The sequence below is a fragment of the Archocentrus centrarchus genome, chromosome 22 (assembly GCF_007364275.1).
Source record: "Archocentrus centrarchus isolate MPI-CPG fArcCen1 chromosome 22, fArcCen1, whole genome shotgun sequence".
Lineage (NCBI taxonomy): Eukaryota > Metazoa > Chordata > Actinopteri > Cichliformes > Cichlidae > Archocentrus > Archocentrus centrarchus.
The window spans coordinates 22,255,177-22,279,171 of NC_044367.1; the positions used below are offsets into that span (position 1 = coordinate 22,255,177).

The following is a 23,995-nucleotide window of genomic DNA, read 5'->3' on the forward strand; positions in this document are numbered from 1 at the left end:
ACAAGCAGCAAGCATGAGCCATCACAACCAGTTTAAATGCAGTTTCATTCATTTTATACACGAACTATGAACAGTAAGGAGGATTTAGAGACTAGTTTATGTGGGAAAAAAAGAAGAAATAAAGTAAAAGAGGAGCGAGGGAATCAGACACAGACAGAAAGAGGGTGATGGAGTGCTAAAGGTGAGGGATGAATTCGATATGCGAGGTCGCATTCTCTGAGGACAGACAATCCCTTTTCTACTTAAAACTCTGCCTCCTCGCCTCCCCTCAGCTCTCCAGCTCGTTTCGTCCCAAACGTCATTTTGACAGCTCAATAATTGACTGCTTATCTTTTATTAATAGAGGGAGCCATTAGGCCACGGGGCCGTGTCTGGGCTTCAGTGTGTGCGTGCTCTGAGACAAAGCACCGCCGACCATCACACGAGACACCTCCTCTTTCTTATTGTTTCGTATTCTGGCATCTGCTCAATGCTTCACTGTACCACGGCCTCTTAATTAGCCTCATACTCAACAGAGGGGTCTTCACCGTCACTGTGGTGGTACATGTTAGACAGCGCAGAAGCAAGACAGAACGAATGGGTTCATTTCACTTCCTGAAATGTCTGTTTTGAGGTTCAAAAAAAGAGCTGTAATCATAACTTGTAAAGATAGCAGAGGCTGAGGCAGGTTTCTGCACTCTTCAAAGGGGCTAAGGATATCAAACATATTTCCTTATGAGTAAAACTCGTGCCTCATTATCTCGAAATGACAAATTCTAGGTTTGCCAACATCCACACTTGATTGCTTCACTGACATTGCCCCAGTTCAGCCTGAAAGAACAAGCAAAGAGAAAGGGAGAGAAGGCCGCTGATGAAGGCTGAAAGCCGACATTCAAGGAGGCGTGATGGAAGACAGAAGAAATGAAGATGTGCTTTTCATGTATATACTTAGATAATTAAATGGGAATGATTGCATCAGTGACACAATTATGTCTGTCATCATGTCTAAAGCAATGCTAGTGTCTGTGTGGGGCTGTACTGTGACACTCAGCATACTGACATTGCTCATAACAGCAATCATACATGCTGACATTTAGCAGGTAGGATGTCCAAAGCATGCCAACATCTGATAAAATTCAACTCAACACTCAGTTTGTTCATAAACCAATATAATAATTTAATTAAAAAAATACTAATTTATCCAGAGAATCTTATTTATCTTGTGGTAAATTTCACAGCAGTCCACCCAGTAATTTTCAAGACATAAAAAAAAAAGTAACCTGATAGTGGGACTAGTGAATAACTCAGGGAACTAAAGGTGTCTGGGGGTCATCCTCTGGGGAACATGAAGAAGGAGGAACTTTCAGCTGCTCCCTTACTTTCCAAGGATGTGGATTTGGCACAGGATTTATACCGGATGCCCTTCCTGATGCAGCCCCCTCATTTATCTGGGCTTTGGACCGGCACTAGGAGTACACTGGCTGGAAAACTGCATTCATGTGTCCTCCCAGCCTCAAATTGGGATCTTTTGCATGTTAAACACTGCACATTTGTTTAAAAAAAAAGAGTCAGAAAAAAAGCTGGGGGGTGGGATCACCAAATACAAATTAGGATTCATCCTCTCTTCACAGAAATCATTTCATCCGTTCATTGACAGACTCTGCCACCCCAATATCCACAAAATAACAAAAACAGAACAGCCAAACTGCATCCTTCCTTGGTGCAACCACAAGCACATGATGTACTAAGTGAGACTGACATGGAAGTTCAAAGTTGTAGTAACAGCTTACTCAAATAAATAATGCATTACTTTGTATTGAAAAAAGCTTTTGGATCCACTAGTTTCCCAACTGACCAGCAACAGCCAATAGCCGTAGTGTAAATTAGTGAACCTAATAGTGAGTATTGAGCCAGCTAACCTTCCCTGCACCCTGCAGTAAGAAAGCCCCACAAAGCAATCAATAGCAGTCTCCCTCCCCATCTCCCAGTCTGTGTACACTGGGCATAAGGCTCATAGTGGTTTATGGCTTTAAGTACCTGCAGACACCAGAGCTGCTGAATGAACTCACAGAAAAGAGATTCATCCTCCCATAAAAGCACTGGAGAAAAGGTGGGAGTTATTGAAGGTGCACTCAAGAGCACACCTTTAAGCCTTCAAACCGACCACAAGAATACAGATTTTTTTGCCAGGGTAAGGACACACTGAAGCTCAGATACAGTGTGCTATTAATAAATTTCAATATATGGCTCTTGAAAAACAGTCGCTGTGTAATATTTACTGTTGACCGTTATTATGTTATATATCATCAGATTTTATTTTGACAACACAAGCAGAGGGCTCCAAGGAAGTCCGCCAGTCTGATCAAGAGTAAAATCCCTGGAAACTATGACGTCAGATGATGAATTTCATGGACCCTTATCCCTCCCCCAAACCAGGTTTTCATTCAGAGAAATACCTGCAGTTACGGTAAAAAGAAAGTACACCTTGTCAGTTCTATAGTTTTCATATCAGAATGTTTAGAACGACTTTTAGCAGCAATAACTTAAAGTTTTCTGTGTGACTTCAGTCTCTCTCATCATTATGGGGGAATTTTAGGCCACTCATTTCACTTCATTAAGGTTTGCAAGTTTTCGTTTATGCACAGCATTTCACTCAGGTTAAATTTTGGATTCTGACTGGGCCTTCGCAGCACCTTGATTCTTTCCTTTTTCAGTCATTCTGTTGTAGATTTGCTGCTGTGCTTGGGATCATTGTCCTGTTGCATGACCCAGTTTCGGCCAAGCTTTAGCTGTTGGACAGATGGTCTCACAATCACTCTAGAAGCCTTTGGTTTACAGAGGAGTTCATGGTCGACTCAATGACTGCAAAGGTACCCCAGGTCCGGTGGCTGCAAAACAAGCCCACATCATCACCTCTTGACAGCTGATATGAGGTGTTTGTGCTGATATGCTGTGTTTGGTTTTCTCCAAAAATGGTGGTGTGCATTTTGTCCAAACATCTCCACTTTGGTCTCAGGTGTCCAAAGGATGATGCTCCAGAAGTGTTGTGGCCGCCATGTTCTTTTTAGAGAGAAGAGGCTTTCTCTGGGTACACTTCCAAACAAGCCATCCTTGTTAAGCCTTTTTCTAATTGTACTGCCATGAAATTTAACCTTTAACAAGCTAATTGAGGCCTGCAGAGTCTGAGATGTAGCTCTTGGGGTTTTTTTTGCAGTTTCTCTAACCATCATACTGAAATACCACACTACAACAGAGTGTTGCCCAATGAAGGTCCTTCGAGACAGAAACAGCCCAATAATCAAATCTTCCCACATCTGCTATCTGCCCCGTGATATCCTCTGCCATGAAATGTGAGGGTAGAGCGAGAAAATACTGGAGTAGCACCCATTAGCTCTATATTCACAATGAAAAATTGTCTTTAGAAAAAAAAAAAAACTATAATAAATGTGCTCCATTAAATATGCAGGGGAGGGAGATGTGAATTCTATGTTCTCCATCAACTCAGAGTCAGAGTGACCTCAAAACAATTAAAAGCACGATGGATACTGAAACAGATTTATCTCCAGAGAGATTTGACTGCTTTTGATAGAAGAGTATCCGATTAAAAAAAAAAAGAAAAAGAAAAAAAAAAGTGTGTATTAAAGAAAGTAAAGTGAGTGCAAAAACAGAAGAAAAGGTAAATATATAGGTTATGAGTTGGCTCTGGGGTATAGAACAGCAGACAACGATGAAGCAGGCAGCCCAAAGCCAAGACTTTGTTTCATGTTTTGCAGCCAAAGTGCAGAGAATCTGATACACTAAAGCACAAAAAGATCTGTGGTCTCTGAGAGAAGCAAAAAAACTGAATACAAATGAGAGCTTTGTTTGCAGCAACTTGCTGCACGCCACTCCACTGTGCTCCTCCCATGATACTAGCCTTCTAGACACCCACTTTAATCATCTCTACGCTGTCAAATCATGGTATTTTCAGTACGTCTGAGGCCAGTCTTCATATCCAGGACTTTTCAGAACATTTCAAAATAAGATGATATTGTGAAGTCACTTTAATCCACATGAAACTTTCAGCTGCCCCGCTACCGATAAACATTTGCATACGCTATGTTAGTCTGGTGCGTGGTTTTATCTCTGATATGAAAATTTCCATGGTATGTTAAACATGACGTGGCACAAATATTACACGAAACTGTTGACATCTTTGTATTGGTCCATCTGCTGCTGTTAGAGCCTCTGCTCCTCTAAAAGGACCAAGAAAAAAAAAAATCTGGCTGCTCACATGCAGCCACAAGAGCATCAGTGAGATCCATCACTGATGTCTGGCAGCAAAGCCTGGCTCTCCCTTGTCCAGTTCCTCCCAAAGGTGTTGGATGTGTCTGAGGTCAGGAATCTGCACAGGCCAGTTAAGTTCTTGCACAACAGGAAAAACATCTCTTTAACTACTTGGCTTTGCACAAACAGGAATTGCAATGCTGAAAAAAAGAGAGAATTTTTTTTTTTTTTTTAATATTACCATATGCTGGACTGTGATGATTCACTCAATCATTTTTTAAAAAGTTCAAAACCATGCCAGAACTTTTATTTCAACATGCTGGGGTTAAAAACCTAATCTAAAGATGCATTAAACAAACAGCAGATACTTCAGATCCCACTGCAGCCAGCATGAAGTGTCCAACATAATGATTTTCATACCAGTCGAGAGTTTGGAAGCTCTTGTCTGTGTAATTATAGAGCAAATTAACTGCAGTCACAACAGAGAAAGCACATTTGCTGTATTCTCCATGTTGTTCAGATGAAGAGCCCTTTTGGCCGGATCTCATATTGCTTCTCTCGCAGGTTTCTGCATTACAGGGCTGCTGAAAATGAACACTGTCCATTTATATGAATGTTTATTGACTGAAGTGGCTGAAAGGGTCACACTGCAGCCACCTGGACCTATAACTGTTTTAATCAAATGGCCTGTGAGAGTGTATGAACTGCACGTGAGTGTGCATTTTGTGGCTCAAGTGGGCGTTGGATGTAACGCAGCGTGTTCTGAACCCTATTTGAAAGCGGATACTCCAGAGAAAACCCCAATTAAAATAACTTCAGGCTTTAAAATGAGAACGAAACACTGCTTCATACGCCACTTTACCAAAACCATCTATCAAACTTCAAAAAGATTTTATAGCTCATCCTATCTGGTGGAAGTAAATGACAGAATTAATCTTATCAGCTCACAGTATGCACAAATTCAGTATGATAAAAAATAGAGGCCTTCCTTTTGGGAAAGTTCTTTCCTGCAGTAGCTGATATTTGATGCACAATAGTTAGCATGGATTCAGATTGTGACTCCGTTTGCTGATTTAAAAAAAAAAAAAAAATGTCCAGTCAACTTTTTCAAAGCATGTTTCACTTTTCCACCCTTCACCCTTCTTCTCGCTCTGCCCCAAAGCCTCATATTTCTTGAAGAGCAATGAAAAGCTGCAGAGTTAGCTGCACAATATTTGAGGTAAACTTAATGCAGATGTGTCAGAAGTGGCTAATAATGGTTGGAGTGCAGATATGAGAAGACCGAATAGCCATTCTGTCAAAACGGGGTTGCAACTTAATCCATGTACCTGAGCTCTGTTACTATAGAATAAGACCATTTATTGCTAGCAGTAATACTGGATAATATTTGCTGTAAGTGTCCAGCAATATTTTTGCGTCTGTGCGCAGAGACTTGTTTGTTTGTATGTTTGTGGCTGTCAAAGCTGGGTAACTTCTGGAATCCGTGGCAAGTGTTGGTAATTCAAGCTAAATGCAGCTGCAGATGTCTGCAACGCTTACGACAGGCATCTGTACGAGGCAGTTTGCTTTATCTGAACGTAGAGCAAACTTTACAGCTTGAGAAACGGGTACAAGAAAATACTAACTGACACCCATTTGGATCCAGTACTGTTACATGAATATTAGCAGCCATCAAGACAAACAGCTAGTGGCACAAAATGTCCAGTTGAGTGGGAGTGGACCACTGGAGAAGCTTAAGATCAAAATCTGCAAATAATAATAATTAATTAAAAAAAGATGCATAAAGCATGGCACTGAATGTATTAAGTTATATTATATGATAACAGTTACTGTTTCTGCAGTCACTTATATATCAAGTTTAAAAACTGGTCTTCCATTTCTCTTTTAAATATATTTTTGGGGCTTCTAAGCCTTTATTGTGATAGGACAGTGGAGAGAAGACAAGAACCCTGGAAGAAAGAAACGCAATAAGCAGCCTCGGGGTGGATCTGAACCCAGGCCTCTGCATTAGCCTTAAGGCATATGTATCACCTGCTTTACCAAGTGGGCTAAACCAGCATCCCCATTTCATTTTTATGCGTATGTCAACATCAGCTCCACATTTCTGACCGGCTTCAGCTTCACAGAAGCTCAGCTGCCTTTTTCTGGAGCACAATATTTCTTTTATGAGGTCACACATCACATGGTAACCCATTTCATAGAGCGAGCCCGTCTAAGCGGTAACAGCTTTTAATATCCACTGTCTGCTAAAACAAATATGGATTAAAGAGATGGTGAAGCTCTATTTAACAGACAGGTCAAACACTAAACATCCACTATTCCTGGACTAAACAAAGCTTTTAACCATCATAGTAGACTTGATTAATCATTTGAATCACCGATCTCTCTTGTTAAAATCCCCACAAGTTCACTGAACATCCATATTGGAGCAGATTAACAGGACCACGTTGTTGAAGCTTGCTCAGCATCCAGGAGGCCAAAAAGGTTGTGTTTACAGGCTTGTCAAGCAACACTTTATTTATAACTGGCAGCAATAATGAATGTTCATTTCTACAGTCGTCCAGGAACACAGATGAAAGGTTTTAGCTGCTGATGCCAACCTCAGGATTTTCACTGTGTCCATCTGTCCAGTCAATGCATCAGGGAGGAGCTCGGTGGAAACACGGACGAGGTCTTATGACTCAGCCACCCAGGAGTGAGATGCCAGACGTGGCACAGCAGCTTTCCTAATTACTACAATATGTTAAACCTTCTAAGCTGTCCTCACGGCTGCAAGTTTTCCAGAGAAACCTGACCTACATTTATCCTCCATGCTCTGAATTCAGAAAAAAAAAAAAAGTTCTTTAAGCCTCGTGAAGGGAGACCTGAAATAGCAACTCCCTCTTCTCACGCCGGCTGCTGCAAGAGCCGCTCTCACAATACAGCCGAAAGCGTCCTCCTTCAAAGTCGCAAGAATGAAAGGGTGCACTCATGAGAGACCGCATGAAATGCAATGAAGGAAGGTGCGAGGTAGATATGACATTAATAATCAACAAGCAATGCTACATTTGCCTACTGCCAAAGCGAAATGCAACACAAACACTGCTGCTATGGAAATCAGTGATTAATGTGTTACGAGGATTTCCCTGGAAGCCGCTGTTTGGACCTGCAAATCAAAAAACACACACACACACACACGCAGCTACACTGGAAATAATGCTGCAGTGAGAAACAATAAGTCCATTCAGCACAGAAATTCACTTTTCCACAGGCTAAAATCACTGACATGAAAATGTAGGGAAAAAAATCAAGATGCCAGAGAGTAAATCAAAGTGAGTCACTCAATGAATATTAATGCCACCGAACCCAAAGTATAAATGTAAAACTTTTTCAGGCACCCAATTTAGGCTGATGATATAGCAGTTCCATCGCTAGCGAGGCAGAAATTTTTATTTCAGCCTGAGACATTACTCCTTGTTGTTGATTTTCTGTGCATTATTGTGACAGCAATTATTAAATCTGCATGTTTGAAGCCTCATTAACCAAACCTTAGCGTGCCCATTAAAGAAATGGAGTCATCAATATTGCCCTTCTGGGCTACAAAGCCATTTCAGAACATCTTGATTCGGAGAGGGACGAGGCAGCCGGCACAACAAGACCCACAAATGTCACATTTCCTCTTTGACTCCACTAAACCTCGACTGTTCGCGAGCCGCCTCGATATAATCTCATCTACATTTGGCACAAAGTTTTGACACGTCTCTCTCTCTCTCTCGCTGCTTTTTCAGGCTGTTAACCTCCTTTTTCTGCAGTACGCATCAAAGATAATACTGGAACATGGGACAAAGTAAACAGGCCCCAGGACGGCCTGTGTAATCACAAAGCCATTTCAATAATTTGAGCAACATTTGGAAATAAGGTCACCTCCAACAATCACAGAAAATCCAGTTCTTTTTCTAACTTCGTTCGGTGTTTCACTATGGGAATCGCCTTGGCGTGACCAACTACGGAAGCTCCAATGACACCACGTCTGTCTGCGACAGACCTGTCAAGCCGTGCTCAGGGCCCCGCCCCTCCTACTATCACGGCTGACCAGCTCCTCCCTACTCATTCTCGCTTTCTTCCCGTGAGAAACTACATCGGGCTCCCTCAGCGCGTCCAGGCTGGCTTGGTTAGCTGTTTAACAGTTCTCAGGCGTCCCGTAGAGGAGTACGTCGCCGAACGCAGTTCTCCAGTTTTCAGTCTGGATTGTGCTGAGTAAGTCCTTCGAAAGAAGTGTACTGGTAGTTATACACCCTGGACAGCGACCGCGTCGTGGCGAGCTGTCTTCAGCGGTCACCTGGTTTTAATTAGCAGGGTAGCCGTTGTGTGTGTGTGTGTAACTTGGGCTAACGCGTCACGGCGAGCTTTTCGGTGTCCGGCTAGCATTAGCTTGTTAGCGGGTCAGTACCGTGTTAGGTCTGGCTAGCATTAATTTGCTAACCGACCCTAAACAGTGTTAGGTTTCAGTTAGCATTAATTTGTTAGCTGGATCAACTGGTAGAGCTCAGCTAACGTGTCACGACGAGCTGACTCTCACGGCGACTAGCTCGGACTTAACCCCGTTGCTAGCGCTAGCTACAAACAGGCTAACGTGTCACGACGAGCCTTGTATAGCTCAGTCTCACCATCTTTCCGACCACGATGGCTACGGCTCCTACCCCCGCCAAAGGGTCAGAACCGAAGGCCAAAGAGGCTGCATCCCGCCCATGCCCCGCATCATGCGGTGCTTCCATTTCGGGCAGGGACTCTCATCCGATGTGCATAGCTTGCATGGGTGCTAAGCATGCTCAAACTTCTCTGGCGGACCCGCAAGGTTGCTCTCATTGCGCCTTGATGCCAGAGAAAATCCTGGAAAGGAGGTTGAGAGTAGCAGTGGCTAACAGCCAGGACCCCTGTCTGTCAGCCAACAATGCTACGATTGATATCCATCAGCCGACAGCCACAACGAGCTGGGCGGACATAATGGAGGAAGTGTCCCCGGTTATGCCCCAGTTGTTCGAGGGGCTCCTCGACCCAACTGAGGGTGAGCCGGCGGATGAGGATGCGGATGGCGATGCCAACTCCGACCTCCTCGGCCTAGAAGACATGGAGGAAGAGGAGGATGACTCCACCTTCCCTGCCCAGCAGTCCAGGCCCCCAAGTGGGGCTGAAGCTGTACCCCCAGTGGACAGCAACTTGTATGATGTTTGCAAACGGGCTGCTGCCAAGCTGGGCATCACATGGCCAGCAGCCCAGGCGGCTGAAGGGGCAGAACGTGACCTGTATGATGGCAAGAGGCTCCCTCCAGCCTCACCACCTGCAAAGCAGCTTCTGCCAGCAGTGCCTGCTTGCATGAAAGAAATGAGTCGCTATTGGTCTAGCCCTTTTAAGAGCAAGCTTCCTACCCAGGGCTGCTCTAAGCTGGAGATGCAAGGAATGGGTGAGCTGGGGCTGACCGGACCCCCAGCAGTTGAGCCTTCAGTGGCTTATCACCTTCACCCTAACCGCAGGTCAGTTTCAGCTTCTTCTAATATTTCTCTGCCCAGTAAGATGGATCGCCTCACCGCATCCATCTATCAAAGGATGTACAAATATTCAGCACAGTCGGTGTGTTCCCTTAATGCGGTTACACTGCTGTCAGCTTATCAGGCAGAGATTTTAGAGGACATGGGCCGTCAACTGGACTCGGGGTCTCCAAACCCGGCCCTCTGGGATGAGATCTGTGTGGTCAACGATCTCATCCTACGCTCCTCCAGGGGAGCAGTCCAGGGTTGTGGGCGTGTAATGGGTCTTGCAGTCTCAGGTGAGAGAGCTTTATGGCTAAACCTGTCAGGATTGGGAGACACTCAGAAGGCTGAAATCATGGATGCAGCCTATGACCCAGCCAAGGGTCTCTTTGGCCCAGCTTTGGAGAAAATGAGAGAGACAAGCACTCTCAGAAAGCAGGAGGGAGAAGCTTTCAATCTCTGCTTACCCAGAAAAGTGAACCCACAATCTCACCAGGTGCCTAGAGTAGGCTTCGCAGCAGCAGCTGCAGCCGTGAGGGGTAGGCAGAGTGGGGCTAAAGTTCAGAGGCAAGCGCCAAGACTGCAGCCTTCCCACCAGGTCAAGGCAGAAAACCCAAGGCCTTGGGGCAAACATTCCTTTGCAGCAGCTGCTGCAAAGAACCGAACGTCACACCCCGGGGAAGGGAAGAAGAAGCGTTCAGCCTAGCAAGCCTGCAACGTTGTGCATCACCTCTCTCTCCTCCCTCAAAGAGGAGGAAGGTGCTGGAAGAGGCAACCACACCTCCCAGGGTTCATGGTTCAGAGGCTCCTGGGGTTCCCAGTTCATCAGGAGCCCTCTCTCGGTTCCCACACCTAGTTCAGAGAGAGGAGATGTGGGGTCAAAGGTCGCAGTGTCACCATGCACTTCCCCGGTTTCATTATTCACTTCAAAGCAATCTATCAGTGTCACCAAGCACTGCCCAAAGTTTTCAGACACTTCATTGTGTTTCGGGGGTTCAAAAAGAAATAAAGTGTGCATTCCTGCAACCAGGCAGTTTGCCAAGGGCAGAATGTCCCCCCAGTTTAAAGAAAATGAAAAAAATGAAAGAAAGTCACTGTCATGTCACTACGTTCCCTGCGGAGGGAGCTGGCGCTCTTCGCGAGGGGGACACCTCCATGCGGGAGGCAGAGGTGACGTCACACGTGTTCATGGGCCCGCTCTCTGCGCGGCTGGAGCAATGGCGCGCATGCGCAGTCCATCCCTGGGTTATGGCCACCATTTCCCAAGGATACAGGCTTCAGTTCGCAATGAAACCACCGAAATTCAACGGAAAGTTGATTTCAGTGGCCAAGGGAGAGTCAGCAAGCGTATTGGAGGACGAAATTGCTTCCCTGTTACGCAAACAGGCGATCAGAGCGGTCCCGAGCGAGGAGGCTCAGCAGGGCTTTTACTCCCGCTATTTCCTCATTCCAAAAAAAGAGGGTTCCTCTCTCCGGCCCATTTTAGATCTACGTGTATTGAACAAACACTTGAGAAAGTACACGTTCAGAATGCTCACACACAAAGCGCTCTGTCGGGCCGTTCACCCAGACGATTGGTTTGTGACAATCGACCTCTCAGACGCATATTTTCACATCGCCATTTATCCTCCACACAGGAAATATCTCAGGTTCGCCTATCAGAACGCAGCATACGAGTTTCAGACTATCCCATTCGGGCTATCATTAGCCCCAAGGGTGTTCAGCAAATGTGTGGAGGCAGCGCTGTCTCCGTTAAGGAACAGCGGCATCAGAATATTCTCTTACATAGACGATTATCTGATATGCTCCCGATCGCGGGAGCAGGCGATCAGAGATTCCAGGGTGGTGGCAAACCACCTTACGGAGCTCGGCTTCAAAATCAACCTGGAAAAGAGCCGCTTGAAACCCGCACAGTATACGGAATATCTGGGGCTCATTTTAGATTCCAGATCTTATCGGGTCACGCTTTCAGAGCGCAGGATCGCATCCTTCACTCAGTGCCTCTCCCTCTTTCAAGTGGGGAAAGTCGTGCGTTTCCGGCTCTGTCTCCGCCTCCTCGGCCTTATGGCCTCGGTAATAAATGTGGTGCATTTGGGGCTGCTTATGATGAGGGATTTTCAGCGTTGGGTCACGTCCCTACGTCTGTGCCCTCACCGCCATCTCGGTCGCAGTGTAAAAATAACACCGTCATGTATAGCGGCTCTCCAACCTTGGAGGAACCCAGCAGCTCTTGCGGCGGGAGTACCTCTGGGCGCGGTGTCATCCAGGATGACCCTGACCACAGATGCATCTCTGTCAGGGTGGGGCGCAACCATGATGGGGAGGGCAGTAAATGGTGTTTGGTCTCGGAGGCTCTCTCGGGCTCACATCAACATACTGGAGCTGCACGCAGTGCGCTTAGCTCTAAGGCATTTTCTGCCGTATCTCCAGGGTCGACATGTTTTGGTGAAAACAGACAACTCTACAGTAGTTGCTTATATCAACCGCCAGGGTGGTACTCGTTCCCTGCAGTTGCACAGACTGGCCAGGGAAATAATTGTGTGGAGCAGCACAAAATTCCTCTCCCTTCGGGCAACTCACGTGCCGGGTATTCTGAACAGGGGGGCGGACCTCCTGTCCAGAGGGAACCCGTTGTTCGGAGATTGGCGACTTCACCCGCAGGTGGTGGAGCAGATATGGCAGAAATACGGCCGGGCTGCCGTAGATCTCTTCGCCTCGCAGGAAAACACACATTGCCCACTGTTTTTCTCCCTGTCAGACCCAGTCGCCCCACTGGGCATGGACGCTCTGGCCCACCCATGGCCAGACACACTGCTATATGCCTTTCCGCCTCTCAGCCTTATCTCTCCAACCCTAATCAGAGTGAGAGATCAGGGGCTGTCGCTAATTTTAATAGCGCCACGGTGGCCGTCGAAACACTGGTTAGCAGAAATAATTCAGCTCCTGGCGGGCGAACCGTGGCCGCTCCCCATCCGCCGGGACCTTCTGTCTCAGGCGCGAGGGGAGATATATCATCCTCACCCAGACCGGGTGGCTCTGTGGGCCTGGCCCGTGAAAGGTCGAATTTGAATGCTGCGGGTCTGCCTCTGAAGGTTATTGACACCATTCAGAATGCAAGAGCTTCCTCCACACGCTCTCTTTACAGTTGTAAATGGCGTGTTTTTGAAGAATGGTGCTATGAAAGGCAGGTTATCCCTTTTCAGTGCTCTGTGGTGGAGTTGCTGTGTTTTCTTCAGGATTTGCTGGACGGAGGGAAAGCTTTTTCCACAATAAAGGTCTATTTGGCAGCTATTTCAGCCTGCCATGTGGGATTGGGTGATAAACCTATTGGTCAGCACCCTCTTGTGTGTCGCTTCATGAAGGGGGCACGCCGTAAGCTCCCAGTCTCAAGGCCACTGGTCCCATTATGGGATTTATCACTGGTTTTGGATGCACTCTCCTACCACCCCTTCGAGCCAATCGAGGCTGTAGGGTTGAAATTTCTCTCACTTAAAACCGCTCTGCTGCTGGCTCTAACTACAGCCAAGCGAGTTAGTGAGTTACAGGCTTTGTCCATTCACCCCTCTTGTTTACAGTTGGCCCCTGGTCTTACTAAAGCATGCCTGAGGCCAAACCCAGCCTTTGTCCCTAAGGTGATAGAGTCATCATACAGGTGCCCCACAGTAGAACTGCTGGCATTTCACCCCCCGCCTTTTTCCTCTGTAGAGGAGCGCAGGCTTAACACATTGTGCCCTGTGCGGGCCTTGGGGTCATATGTGGACAGAACAGCTGGGTTCAGGAAATCTGATCAGCTGTTTGTTTCCTGGGCCCACCCCCACAAGGGCAGGCCTTTGTCCCGCCAGAGGCTGTCTCATTGGATTGTAGAGGCTATAACTCTAGCCTATAGCTGTAAGAGTACTCAGCCCCCATCGGGGCTTCGAGCTCATTCTACTAGGGGCATGGCTACATCCTGGGCTTTGTTCAGAGGGGTGTCAGTCCAGGATATCTGTGCAGCAGCGAGTTGGGCTACACCACACACATTTGTGCGGTTTTATAGACTGGATGTCGCTCAGTCATCCCTGGCTCAGGCAGTCCTGGAGTCTAGTGCCTCAGGTCTGAGCTGAGATCCTGGGCAGCACTGGAGCACAGCTTCGGGAGGGCTGGCGCAATCCGGGAGTGGGCTATATCTCCCATAGTGAAACACCGAACGAAGTTAGAAAAAGAACGTTGGGTTACATAACGTAATCCCTGGTTCTTTGATAACAGAGTGAGGTGTTTCACCATCACTTCCCTCCTTGCTTGGGCACGGAAAGAAATCTGCTTAGAATGAGTAGGGAGGAGCTGGTCAGCCGTGATAGTAGGAGGGGCGGGGCCCTGAGCACGGCTTGACAGGTCTGTCGCAGACAGACGTGGTGTCATTGGAGCTTCCGTAGTTGGTCACGCCAAGGCGATTCCCATAGTGAAACACCTCACTCTGTTATCAAAGAACCAGGGATTACGTTATGTAACCCAACGTTTTACACAGTGATGCTCTTTAGAAATGGACTCGATCTATTAGCAGAATTGAGATGGAAATGAGATTTGTGGATTTAGGTAACTGCTGACATCATTGTAGCAGAATGGCGTATTATCACAGTTATGTAACGGGGAATGAAAGTAAGGAGCTCTGCATAACAATGTTACCTTTTCAACCTTGATCAACGCGAGGCCCGCTTAAAAGCATCTTATTGTCTTAAAAACTGAGCGAGCGTAATGGAGACAATGAGAAACTCTGTAAAGGTAATGGAAAAAGTGAAACCTTAAGATCAGTGTCAAAGGTCATTTCTTCAAGCAGTCTTCAGGAATAGTTCTCCAGGCTTCTTGGAGGACATTCAAAGCTCCTCTGTAGATGCTTTTCAATAATCTGGAGTCATGGATTGGTCTCTCCAGAGACCAATCCATGACTGACAGTGTGCCATTTTTTTCTATCTGGTGATACTGTTACGGCATTCAGAGTGTATTTGGGATCACCGTCATGCTGAGAAATGGAGCTGTTGTTTATCTGATGTTTTCCGGATGGTATTTCATGGTGGATCAAAATCTGTTCAAAATTCCATCAATTTTGACAAGATCCCCAACACCACTGGCTGAAATGCAGCCCCAAACCATGAAAGAACCTCCACTGTGTTTTACATTTGGCTGTGGACACTGTTGTACCTCTCCTGACCTCTTCTGCACATATTGACAGTGATTTAAACCAAAAATTTCAAATTCATCATGCCATAAAACCTGTTGCTACAGATTTTCAGTCAGGTTCTTGTGTAATTTGGCAGGCCTTTTTTTTTAGGCCTGCCACTTCTTTTTATGACCGGCTGCTAGTAACAAAGTGCCTAAAGATAAAACTTTAAATTGCTTCTTTGCTTAGATGTCTGCTCAACACTGGTTCATGTCTTTAGTTAGGCGCCTTTTTTAATGCTTGAATAGTTCATACAAACAAACAAACAAACAAAAAGTTCCCCTGAAAAAGATCAGGTATAAGGACTGGACTGAAACAGCAACAAGCTCTTCCTCCATCCTTTAGCTTTGGCTGTCATCTACTAGTTTTAAATTTTACTTAAGTATAACCTTTGATATGACTATTCTGTTGTTATTAATACAGTGTTTCCCCATTTTCATACTTTTTTTGGCCCTTTATGATATATTGGATATACTCATTTTTAATACAAGCTATTGCCAGGTTAGTACTTTTTTAGTACAGCTGGGCAATTAAAAAAATTGTACTGCTTTCTTATTACCTCTTTATTATTAAACTATTACCCCATTTTAACATATCAAGTTACCAATAACCAGTGAACAGCGGGCCACAATACAAAGGAAAGATGCTAAATGTTTAGAGGAAGCAGAAAGCTCCCAACACTCTTAATGTGGCAGGGCTTGCTGCCCAACAGGTGAAATATCAGCCTTTCGAATGATAAAAATGGCATGTGCACAGAGATTTATCAGTTTATGTGGATAAGGGTGGCAGACGTAACATTTCCTGAGCCCGTTTTGCAGATATCATATCAGTAAGCTGTTCTTATTATGAACTGGGTTCGGCTGGACCCTGTTTAGTCTAGTCAGATGTCTTTTTGAGGCCTATTTAGACTAGAAGATGTCCCTGCATACATAGCAGCGAGGGATGGTTTAGCTCTGCTGCATCGCGGCTCACATTTTCTTGGAAGAAGAGCTGCAGAACTGTAAAAGAAATGTAATTTACCATATCTCGGGGGCACATGTTCTGTTTTCCAATTAGCATGAATTTAATTTGAGGTGCATATGCTAATACAACATCAGCGCTGCGGGTGCATGCAGCATATCGTAACAGGTTTTTTTCTTCTGAGCCGTCTTTCATTTTTCAGCTATTTTAACAACCTTTTTTTTCCACCCCCAGAGGAGATGAAACCCTTTCTGTTCTGTGCTCCTGTTTCTTAGAAGCAGCTGAGCTAGAGTGAAGTACATGCAGAACATCTTTAGCACTACAAACCTGGGCTACACCAGGCTACTTACAGTAATCTGCTGTTTATGTCTACACGTTATCATCTTTCTGTTGCATGCCTTGACATTTGACTTAAGTCTCTGCCACGGGCTTGTTTTTCCACCTCAAGTTCACCAGCTAGATTCAACGTAAACAATCCCGTATTGTGAAAACAGAACCTATACAGACTGCCATGTTAGCAGCTTTTTCATGCTCCTAATCTCATTCTGCAAGAAAGCAAAACAGATATTATCAACGCGGGTTCATAGAAATCTAATATTGTCTGGGGAAATAATAGGAGAGCACAAAAAGCAGGCAGTCAAGCACGGAGCTGGGCACTGAGGCATGAGTGAAGTCAGCTGTAGGCAAAATTGATCGGCCTGCAGAGTCGCAAAGCATCTCAAATGTGTGTGCAGGGGATGTGTGCGTCTGTGTGTGTGTGTGTGTGTGCACGCAGTTAGGAGACAACTGCCCTACCCTGTCCTGCCCTGTCTGTCCTCCAGGATGCTCTGCATCAGCAAGATTCGGGGGATATCTTACATAAGGCCTTCTGAGTTAACATTCAAAGAGCATGGCAGGAGATTCACGCCACAGAGGAGCCTGTATAAAAACAAGTGTGGACATCATTAACACGATTTGTGGCTCTGCGGAAGGCAGCGTCAGTCCACTGCTGGCCCACATCTTGGTTTTAAGATCATCTAGATAGTAGACTCTGCTGTACATCAGTATTGCTAAGCTTCTGTTTTTCCTTTGTCCCCTCTGGGCAGCTTCTCAGATCTGACTCGGATCCTCGCAGCCACTAACTGTCTCCACCAGCTACTCAGCTACCAGCTTAAGCTTTCCCAAACCTGCTCCCCAGCTTCCCATAACATTGCAATAAATATAGAAGATGTACACAGTCCAAAAAAAATTAAAGGAACACTGAAAACCTGTCAGATCTCAACTTTTTCTTTTTTTTTTTTTACTTTTAAGCTTTTGAGTGGGGTCTGAATAGGATAGCTTTAGTTCCCTTAATTTTTTGTTCTACACCTATCATCAGATCAGTTGTTCCCTGCAGAATAAATAATATCCCTGTCAGTCTTTGCTGCTGATTTTATCACTCTTGCATGCAATGCTAGGATGGTAAACATTATACTAGCTGGACATCAGTGTGTTAACATTGTCATTCTGAACACGTTAGCATTTAGCTCAAAGAACTTTCCAAGTACAGCTTCACAGGGCTGCTGGCATGGCTGTAGCCTCTTAGCCTTGTTCAAACTCACAAACATTGGTACAGAACAGGCACCGAGTGCAGGACAACAAGAACAACAAAGGGAACATAAAACAATGAGAGGCTTTAACTGCCCCTCATTCATCCTACTCTAAATTCCCGCAGTGTGACCATCCCAGGCAGCCAGAGGACAAAAGAGCAAGTGTCTCACTGCTGCTCAAAGCGACATCTCAGCAGTCTCGCCTCCAACAGGCCCAAATATGACTGCCTACTGGCTCCAGCTGCCATTCGAGGGCCCCGTTCAATCCCTGCTCTGTCTCATAGATTGGCCCTGTCTTTTGCAGCACTTAGCCACACGCCTGTGGGCTGATGTGGAGAAATGCAGCTGATGCCCACTTCAAAAATACCAAGATCAAACACAGCTCCTTGCCCTTGGCTCTTAAGAGCAGAGGTAACATCAGCAGCATGATTGATTTTGCATGCATGATAGGGGTCTGAAGAGGCTCTTAGAAGACACAAGCATCTTTAGTAATAAGGGTGCAATTATAGGAAAGCATTCAGATGCCCTGAGCGATGAAAAGGTGCACTTGGTGCTCATTCAAATACCTCTCGTGGTGAGATGACAGGACGTATCACACCATTTCAAATTCAGAATTGGGATGTCAGACAGACACTTAAGCAGGATGCTGAGAGTACAAGAGGGGTATAACAAGGACAGCCTTCATTGTACCCACCATGTTCTTTGTATTCTATTTTAACATTACCAGCAGGAGCCTCGTAAACACTCAGTGGTACCTTATAAAAACTGCAGCCACTTTTGAATCTCACATCTGGGTTTCCACAAGCAATTATCATCCCGCCAACCTCTAGGTTACATGTTTAAGGCCCATCCCTCACCTAAGGCAGGTAATTATGAAGCATCTCAGCATGGAGAGGCACGTGTCCTGAAGTGACTCTAGGAAACGTGAGATCAATGCCGAGGCAGCACTTCTATAAGCCTCCCAGCCTAATAGCCTTGGGCTTCAGAGGCCTCCGAGTCACTGTGAACAGCATTTGTGGAAGGATGAAGAAGGTACAGGATAAAATGATAAAAATCAGGAGCAAAGCACAGTGTGCCAGTTTAAATTAAAAATCCTGTTTGGTCCCATGTTATGTACAGTAGCTTGGCTGAGTATTAGAAAGGTGGTAATGAACCCATGGGAGGTAAACGGATGCCAGGAATGGATTAGCGCTGTAACATGGATCAAATTTAAACTCTCATTCTGTCAACAGAACAGTAGAGTGAGTGCAGCTGCATGGGGCCACGCTACCAACGCTCTTCACACCTAGCCTGATTTTCACATAAAATTTTGAATTAGACTGGAGAAGTTAGCACTTTTCATGCTTAGTACTCTTCCCAGTCATACCATCTCAGTACCTAGTTAGTGGCTACAGTAATTTCTTAAGGCTGCTGCTCACAAGCAATATAACTTTTTTCTTATTACAATACATAGACTGAAGGCTTACTCATACAATTGCAAAAATTCAGACAACGTGGGAGTTGATAAAACATGATACACCTTCAGCTTTTACTGAGAACTCACATTTTTGCCCTGAATTGTGACTCTCAGGCTGCTGAAAGGGATGCAAATATGATAATCTTTCTAAGAATTTGTTTTTAATGAATTGTGTTGTTTTACAATAGATTGTATGTAAAAGATGTACACAGCCAGGGTGACATCATCCACTGGGCTGTAGACTTTGTTTTTATGAAACATTTATAGGCACTGAATGCAGCTAAAGTAGGAAATTTATGGTCATCCAGGCCATGATAGCTTGAATGAGTTGAATTTAACGGTGATTTAATAGTGATTTGCATCTTCTGGCTTCATCAAAAAATATAATCGGATATGATCTGCACAGCAATGAAAATGTACAGTATGCAGTGTTTTCTAATAATATTGCCTAAGGGAAACGTGTATAAGATATTGGCCCCAGCACAAAACCTTGTGGAACTCCGTGACTAACTTTTGTGTGATGAAGACTCATCATTTACACGAACAAAGTGAAATCAATTCAATAAAAATATTTCCTTTAATACCAACAGCGTATTCAAATCTTTATAATAAAATGGTGCGATCGAATGCTGCATTGAGGTCAAGCAAGACAAGCACAGAGATGAGCGCACTGCCAGAGGCCTTTAGATCATTCCTAATGTTTACTAGCACTGTTTCTGTGCTACGATGAGCTCTAAAACCAGACTGAAACTCCTCAGCACATAGACTGCATATACATATGTGCTGGACTAATGAAAATAACCAACTTCATTGTGACACTCGTTATCCAAAGCCAAACCTACTTTCTAAATCTTTTAAATTATTAATTAGACTTCCAAAATGATATAATATGAAAAGACTCAACTGCACGATTTATAGTAATCCGTGTATATTTAAAAAAAAAAAGCTACAGACAGTACTGCAGGCTGTGAGGCACTCAGTTTGTTTAGTCCCCTTGTGAGACTGATTGAGAATAAGACAGTTGATTTGACACCTGGTTAACAAGCCGAGTTTCTCCTGTCTAAACTCTGACAGACAGCGGTCAATAGAGAGCTACAGCCTTTAAAGGCCCAGATCTCACTTCACACTAGCAGGCGAGTCGCTGCAGCGTCTGAGCCCACGAACACATCGAGTGAAGCAGCTTCATACGACGGCCCACGCTGCTCTTGTAGCTGACAGACGTGCAGGGTCAGCGCAGACTGAACCTGGGACCTTTTAGTTACAGGAACCTTTTTATCCACGTGTCCACTCAGCTGAATAACATCTCAACTATGCTATTCCTGGAAATGAATTAGTTTTATTTCAGCTAAAAGCCATGCAATGTAATGCCCAGTGAAGGTATTAACTTAAGAGGATAGAGAGAGGCTGAGGAGAGAGTTTAAAAAAGATAAACAGACAAATATACTCCTCCATATTCCATATCAGTTACAGCTTTTTCCCTTCTCTACAGGCTGACAGATGCTGACCGAAGTCTAACAGCAGGATTTTGTCTGTGCTGCATCTGAGTAGTTACCATATTTCAATCTGATTTACGGCCACAAAAAAAAGATTTATTTTCTGCCCTCCTCTAATGAGGTTTTGGCTCTGATTTTTATGGGAAAATGCAAGCTTATTTTATTATATGTCTGCAAGCATAGATTTATTCACAGTTACATTCTTACTTCTCCAAAAAAAAAAAAAAAATCAAATGTTTCCCACATATCTGTTTTCAATTCAAGCATAAATACATCTAAACAGATTAGATGCTTCTGCTGATTGTTACAACATTTTGTAACCGTTTGTAGAACTGCTGACTGCTGTGGCTTGACTGCACTGCCACTTAATAATGACACTGCCTATTTAATGTAGGAACCCCAGTGTTTGAGCTCAAGGTCTGACACTCAGAATTATTCTTCTGTTATTCTCACACTAAATATATTTGTGTGCTGGGCTTTTGAATTTACAGTCATGCTAAAAAGAAAGTAAACCAAACCTTTCAATTCTAAGGTTTTACGTATGAGAATATAATGAAAGATTATCCAGTCCTTAGCGGTTCTTAAAATTATTTAAATACAACCTGAGATGAACAAGAACATATTAAGTTGTGTCATTATTTAACGAAAACTAAACCCAAATGCAGAAGCAGTGTTTGGGGATTCAATAGCTTTTAGAATCACTTTTAGTAGCAATAACTTTAGTTATGATTATTGTTTCCTGTATGACATTATCAGTCTATCACATCACTGTGGGGGAGGTTTGACTCACTCTTCTTTACAAAAATGCTTCAGTTCATGGAGGTTTGTGTATGCACTGCTCTCTTAAGGTCCCACCACAGCATTTCAGTCATGTTGAGGTCTGGACTTTGGGCCATTGCAGCACTTTTTTTGTTCCTTTTTCAGCCATTCTCCTGCTTGGGATCATTGTCCTGTTTTATGACCCAATTTGTCCAAGCTTTAGCTGTCACATAGATAGACTCAAAGTTGACTCTAGAATACTTCGGTATACAGAGTTCATGGTCGACTCAATGACTGCAAGCCCAAATCATCATCTCTCCACCACCGTACTAGACAGCTGGTTGGAGGTTTGTGCTGATACGTTGTGTTTAGTTTCTCTTTTCATTATAACCAAATGCCTCCACTTTAGTCTCATCTGTCCAAAGGACTTTGTTCCAGAAGTCTTGAGGTTTGTTCAGACTCAACTTTGCAAAGCTAAGCCATGCTGCCATGTTCTTTTCAGAGATAAGTCTGAGATGTAGCTCTTGGGTTTTTTGCAGTTTCTCTGAGCACTGCAGTCTGACCTTGGGGTGAATTTGCTGGGACATCTGTCTTGAATATTTTCCACTTGTGAATAATCTTTTTCACTGTAGAATGATGGACTTCATGTTGCATTGTAAAATGCATTAGTTAAGTTGCAGTATTTTGGTTTAATTTTTGATAATGAATCATGACACGGTGTAATACGTCACGTATTCCAAAACACAAATATATTCAGTTTGATATCATAGAAAACAAGAAAAGAAGCAAATCTCATATGTGAGAAATACTCATAATAATTATGATTTATATTTATTACTAAGGCCTTAATCCCTATTAATTAATAATTATCAATTATCCTCTCCATTCCTTTGATAGATTGTGTTCATTTTACTGCGTTTTTTGAGTAAAAGTACCAAACTTTAATTAACTCCAGCATCTGAAAGGTGAAGATTTGGTGCTTTTTCTCTGTCTTAAATCACTGTGTAATTGGGCATTGTTGGTTGGTCCGGTAAAGCAGGAGTCACGCCATCTGAGAACAACTACACAAACACTCCTCTGTTTTGTTTGCAACCTGAGGCAAGGCGTAAGTTTGAAGGAACCAAACACACCTACACACAGGTTTTGTTTCAGTGTTGGAAAATGAACAGTGTGCGGAAAAATTCAAATTCCTTGTAGCTTTTTCAGCAGCAGCACTCACACAATCAAAGAAAAGTCATAATGACATTTTTGGAGTGGCTTGCTTGTATTTCACAGTGTTTGTTTATGCAGAAAGAGATATGAGGCAGCAGTATGATAAAAATACTGGCACAATCCCCAGAGGCTTCGAAGATATTACTGTCAGTTAAGGAATTAAACTATATTTTCTAGCACAACACTCAATCTGTAATGAAAATTGTTATTTTCTCTACTATTATGAGATGAAGCACACTAATCATAGAAATCCACCCAAAGCAGTGCAATCTTGGAGTGAAAGCAGCCTTTAAGTCTCTGGAGGGGTGCACAGGAACCAACTGGGTCTCCCTGGTGCATGAAGCCTGGTACAATGATCTGGCACAGGGGTGGTTACCTATCATGCATCTGCAGAACACACACCTTCACGGTGGGATGCAACGCTGTAGTGAATGTGTTTGTTTTTGTAGGCTACCAACTACAAGCCACAGTTTACCCTCCCTTTTCAATATTTACATTCAAACAGTGCTGCAGATGGATGGAGGATCCCCGTGCAGGGCCTGCATGCATGGGCATCCGCTTGGCACGATGATACAGCTAGCTGGTGCAAGTGTAACGCGTTAGCCATCTGACAACTGACAGCCGAGCAGGCGTCGCATTTAAAGTTTAAAAGGCCACCGAGATGCGGTGTTCGCCGCGTTTTACCTCGGGATGCAGTTCGGGGAGGATCCGTCTATCTCCCATGTTGCAAACAGGTTCATGGGGACCGGTCTGTTGAGAGCCCCGCTCCCGGGGAAACTCAGCCGGCCGCTTCTTTCCGCCATGGTCCGGGTTGCCGGTGGGACTATCCGACACCAAGCTGGTGGGGTTTGGAAACAGCAGACCGGTGCGGGTCCTCTGTATATGTGTGAGTTTTTCCGTGAAAAAAGAGCCGCTACGCACTCACGTTAATGCAGTGCAGACGGCGGAGGACGAGCTCATTTCTCCGGTGTGGTCCTCTGTGCCAGGGAGGGACTGCAGCGGAGCGACCGCTGAGCTTGTTGTGCCTACCACGCTGCTCTGACTGTATGGAGGGTGATTCGTGCCGCGGGTTGGGGAAGGGGGCAAGCCCCCCCCCCCCCCGAGCATTCATTCAAATAAATGTTTTAGAAAGAAAAATCTTCATGATATGCCACCTATGAGGCCAGCTATGTGATTAAAAACACAGTGGTAAGACAGCATACAGTTTGTCCTTACATTATACACCTGTTCAACTGCACATTTATCCACATATGTAATCAATCAATCACATGGTAGCAACTCAGTGCCTTTAGCGGGGGTGACCTAGTGGGGGGGGGGGGACAGACTATCTAGGGCCCCAATGGCGTGAGGGGCTCTTGCAAGCCTGAAATGAAGAATTTTTTTTGTTTGTTTCCACATTCAGAGACAAGGTTTTGAAATGGGGTTTAAAAAAAAAAAAACTGACTCCATCCCACTCTGGTGCTGTGGGAGGAAAGATTGAACCCCATGTGCTCCTTGTGGAGGAAGAAGGAGGGTTGGGTACCCGGTAACATGCAGACGGCGGCTATGGCAAAACTGCCATCCCAGTTTCGGTTTTATATTTATTTCCAGGCAGCACAGTG

General features: G+C 44.6%; 1 protein-coding gene across 3 annotated transcripts in view; it reads right to left on the reverse strand.

Moving 5' to 3' along the window:
• pacs2 (phosphofurin acidic cluster sorting protein 2) overlaps positions 1-23,409 on the reverse strand; it is a 71,648-nt gene extending 48,239 nt beyond the window's left edge. For all 3 annotated transcript variants that reach the window (XM_030759172.1, XM_030759173.1, XM_030759171.1), the window contains exon 1: positions 23,079-23,409. In XM_030759172.1, the coding sequence (XP_030615032.1) occupies positions 23,079-23,197 (119 nt within the window). In that variant the 5' untranslated portion in view covers positions 23,198-23,409. The remainder of the gene's footprint in view (positions 1-23,078) is intronic.
• Between the last annotated feature and the right edge of the window lie 586 nt (positions 23,410-23,995).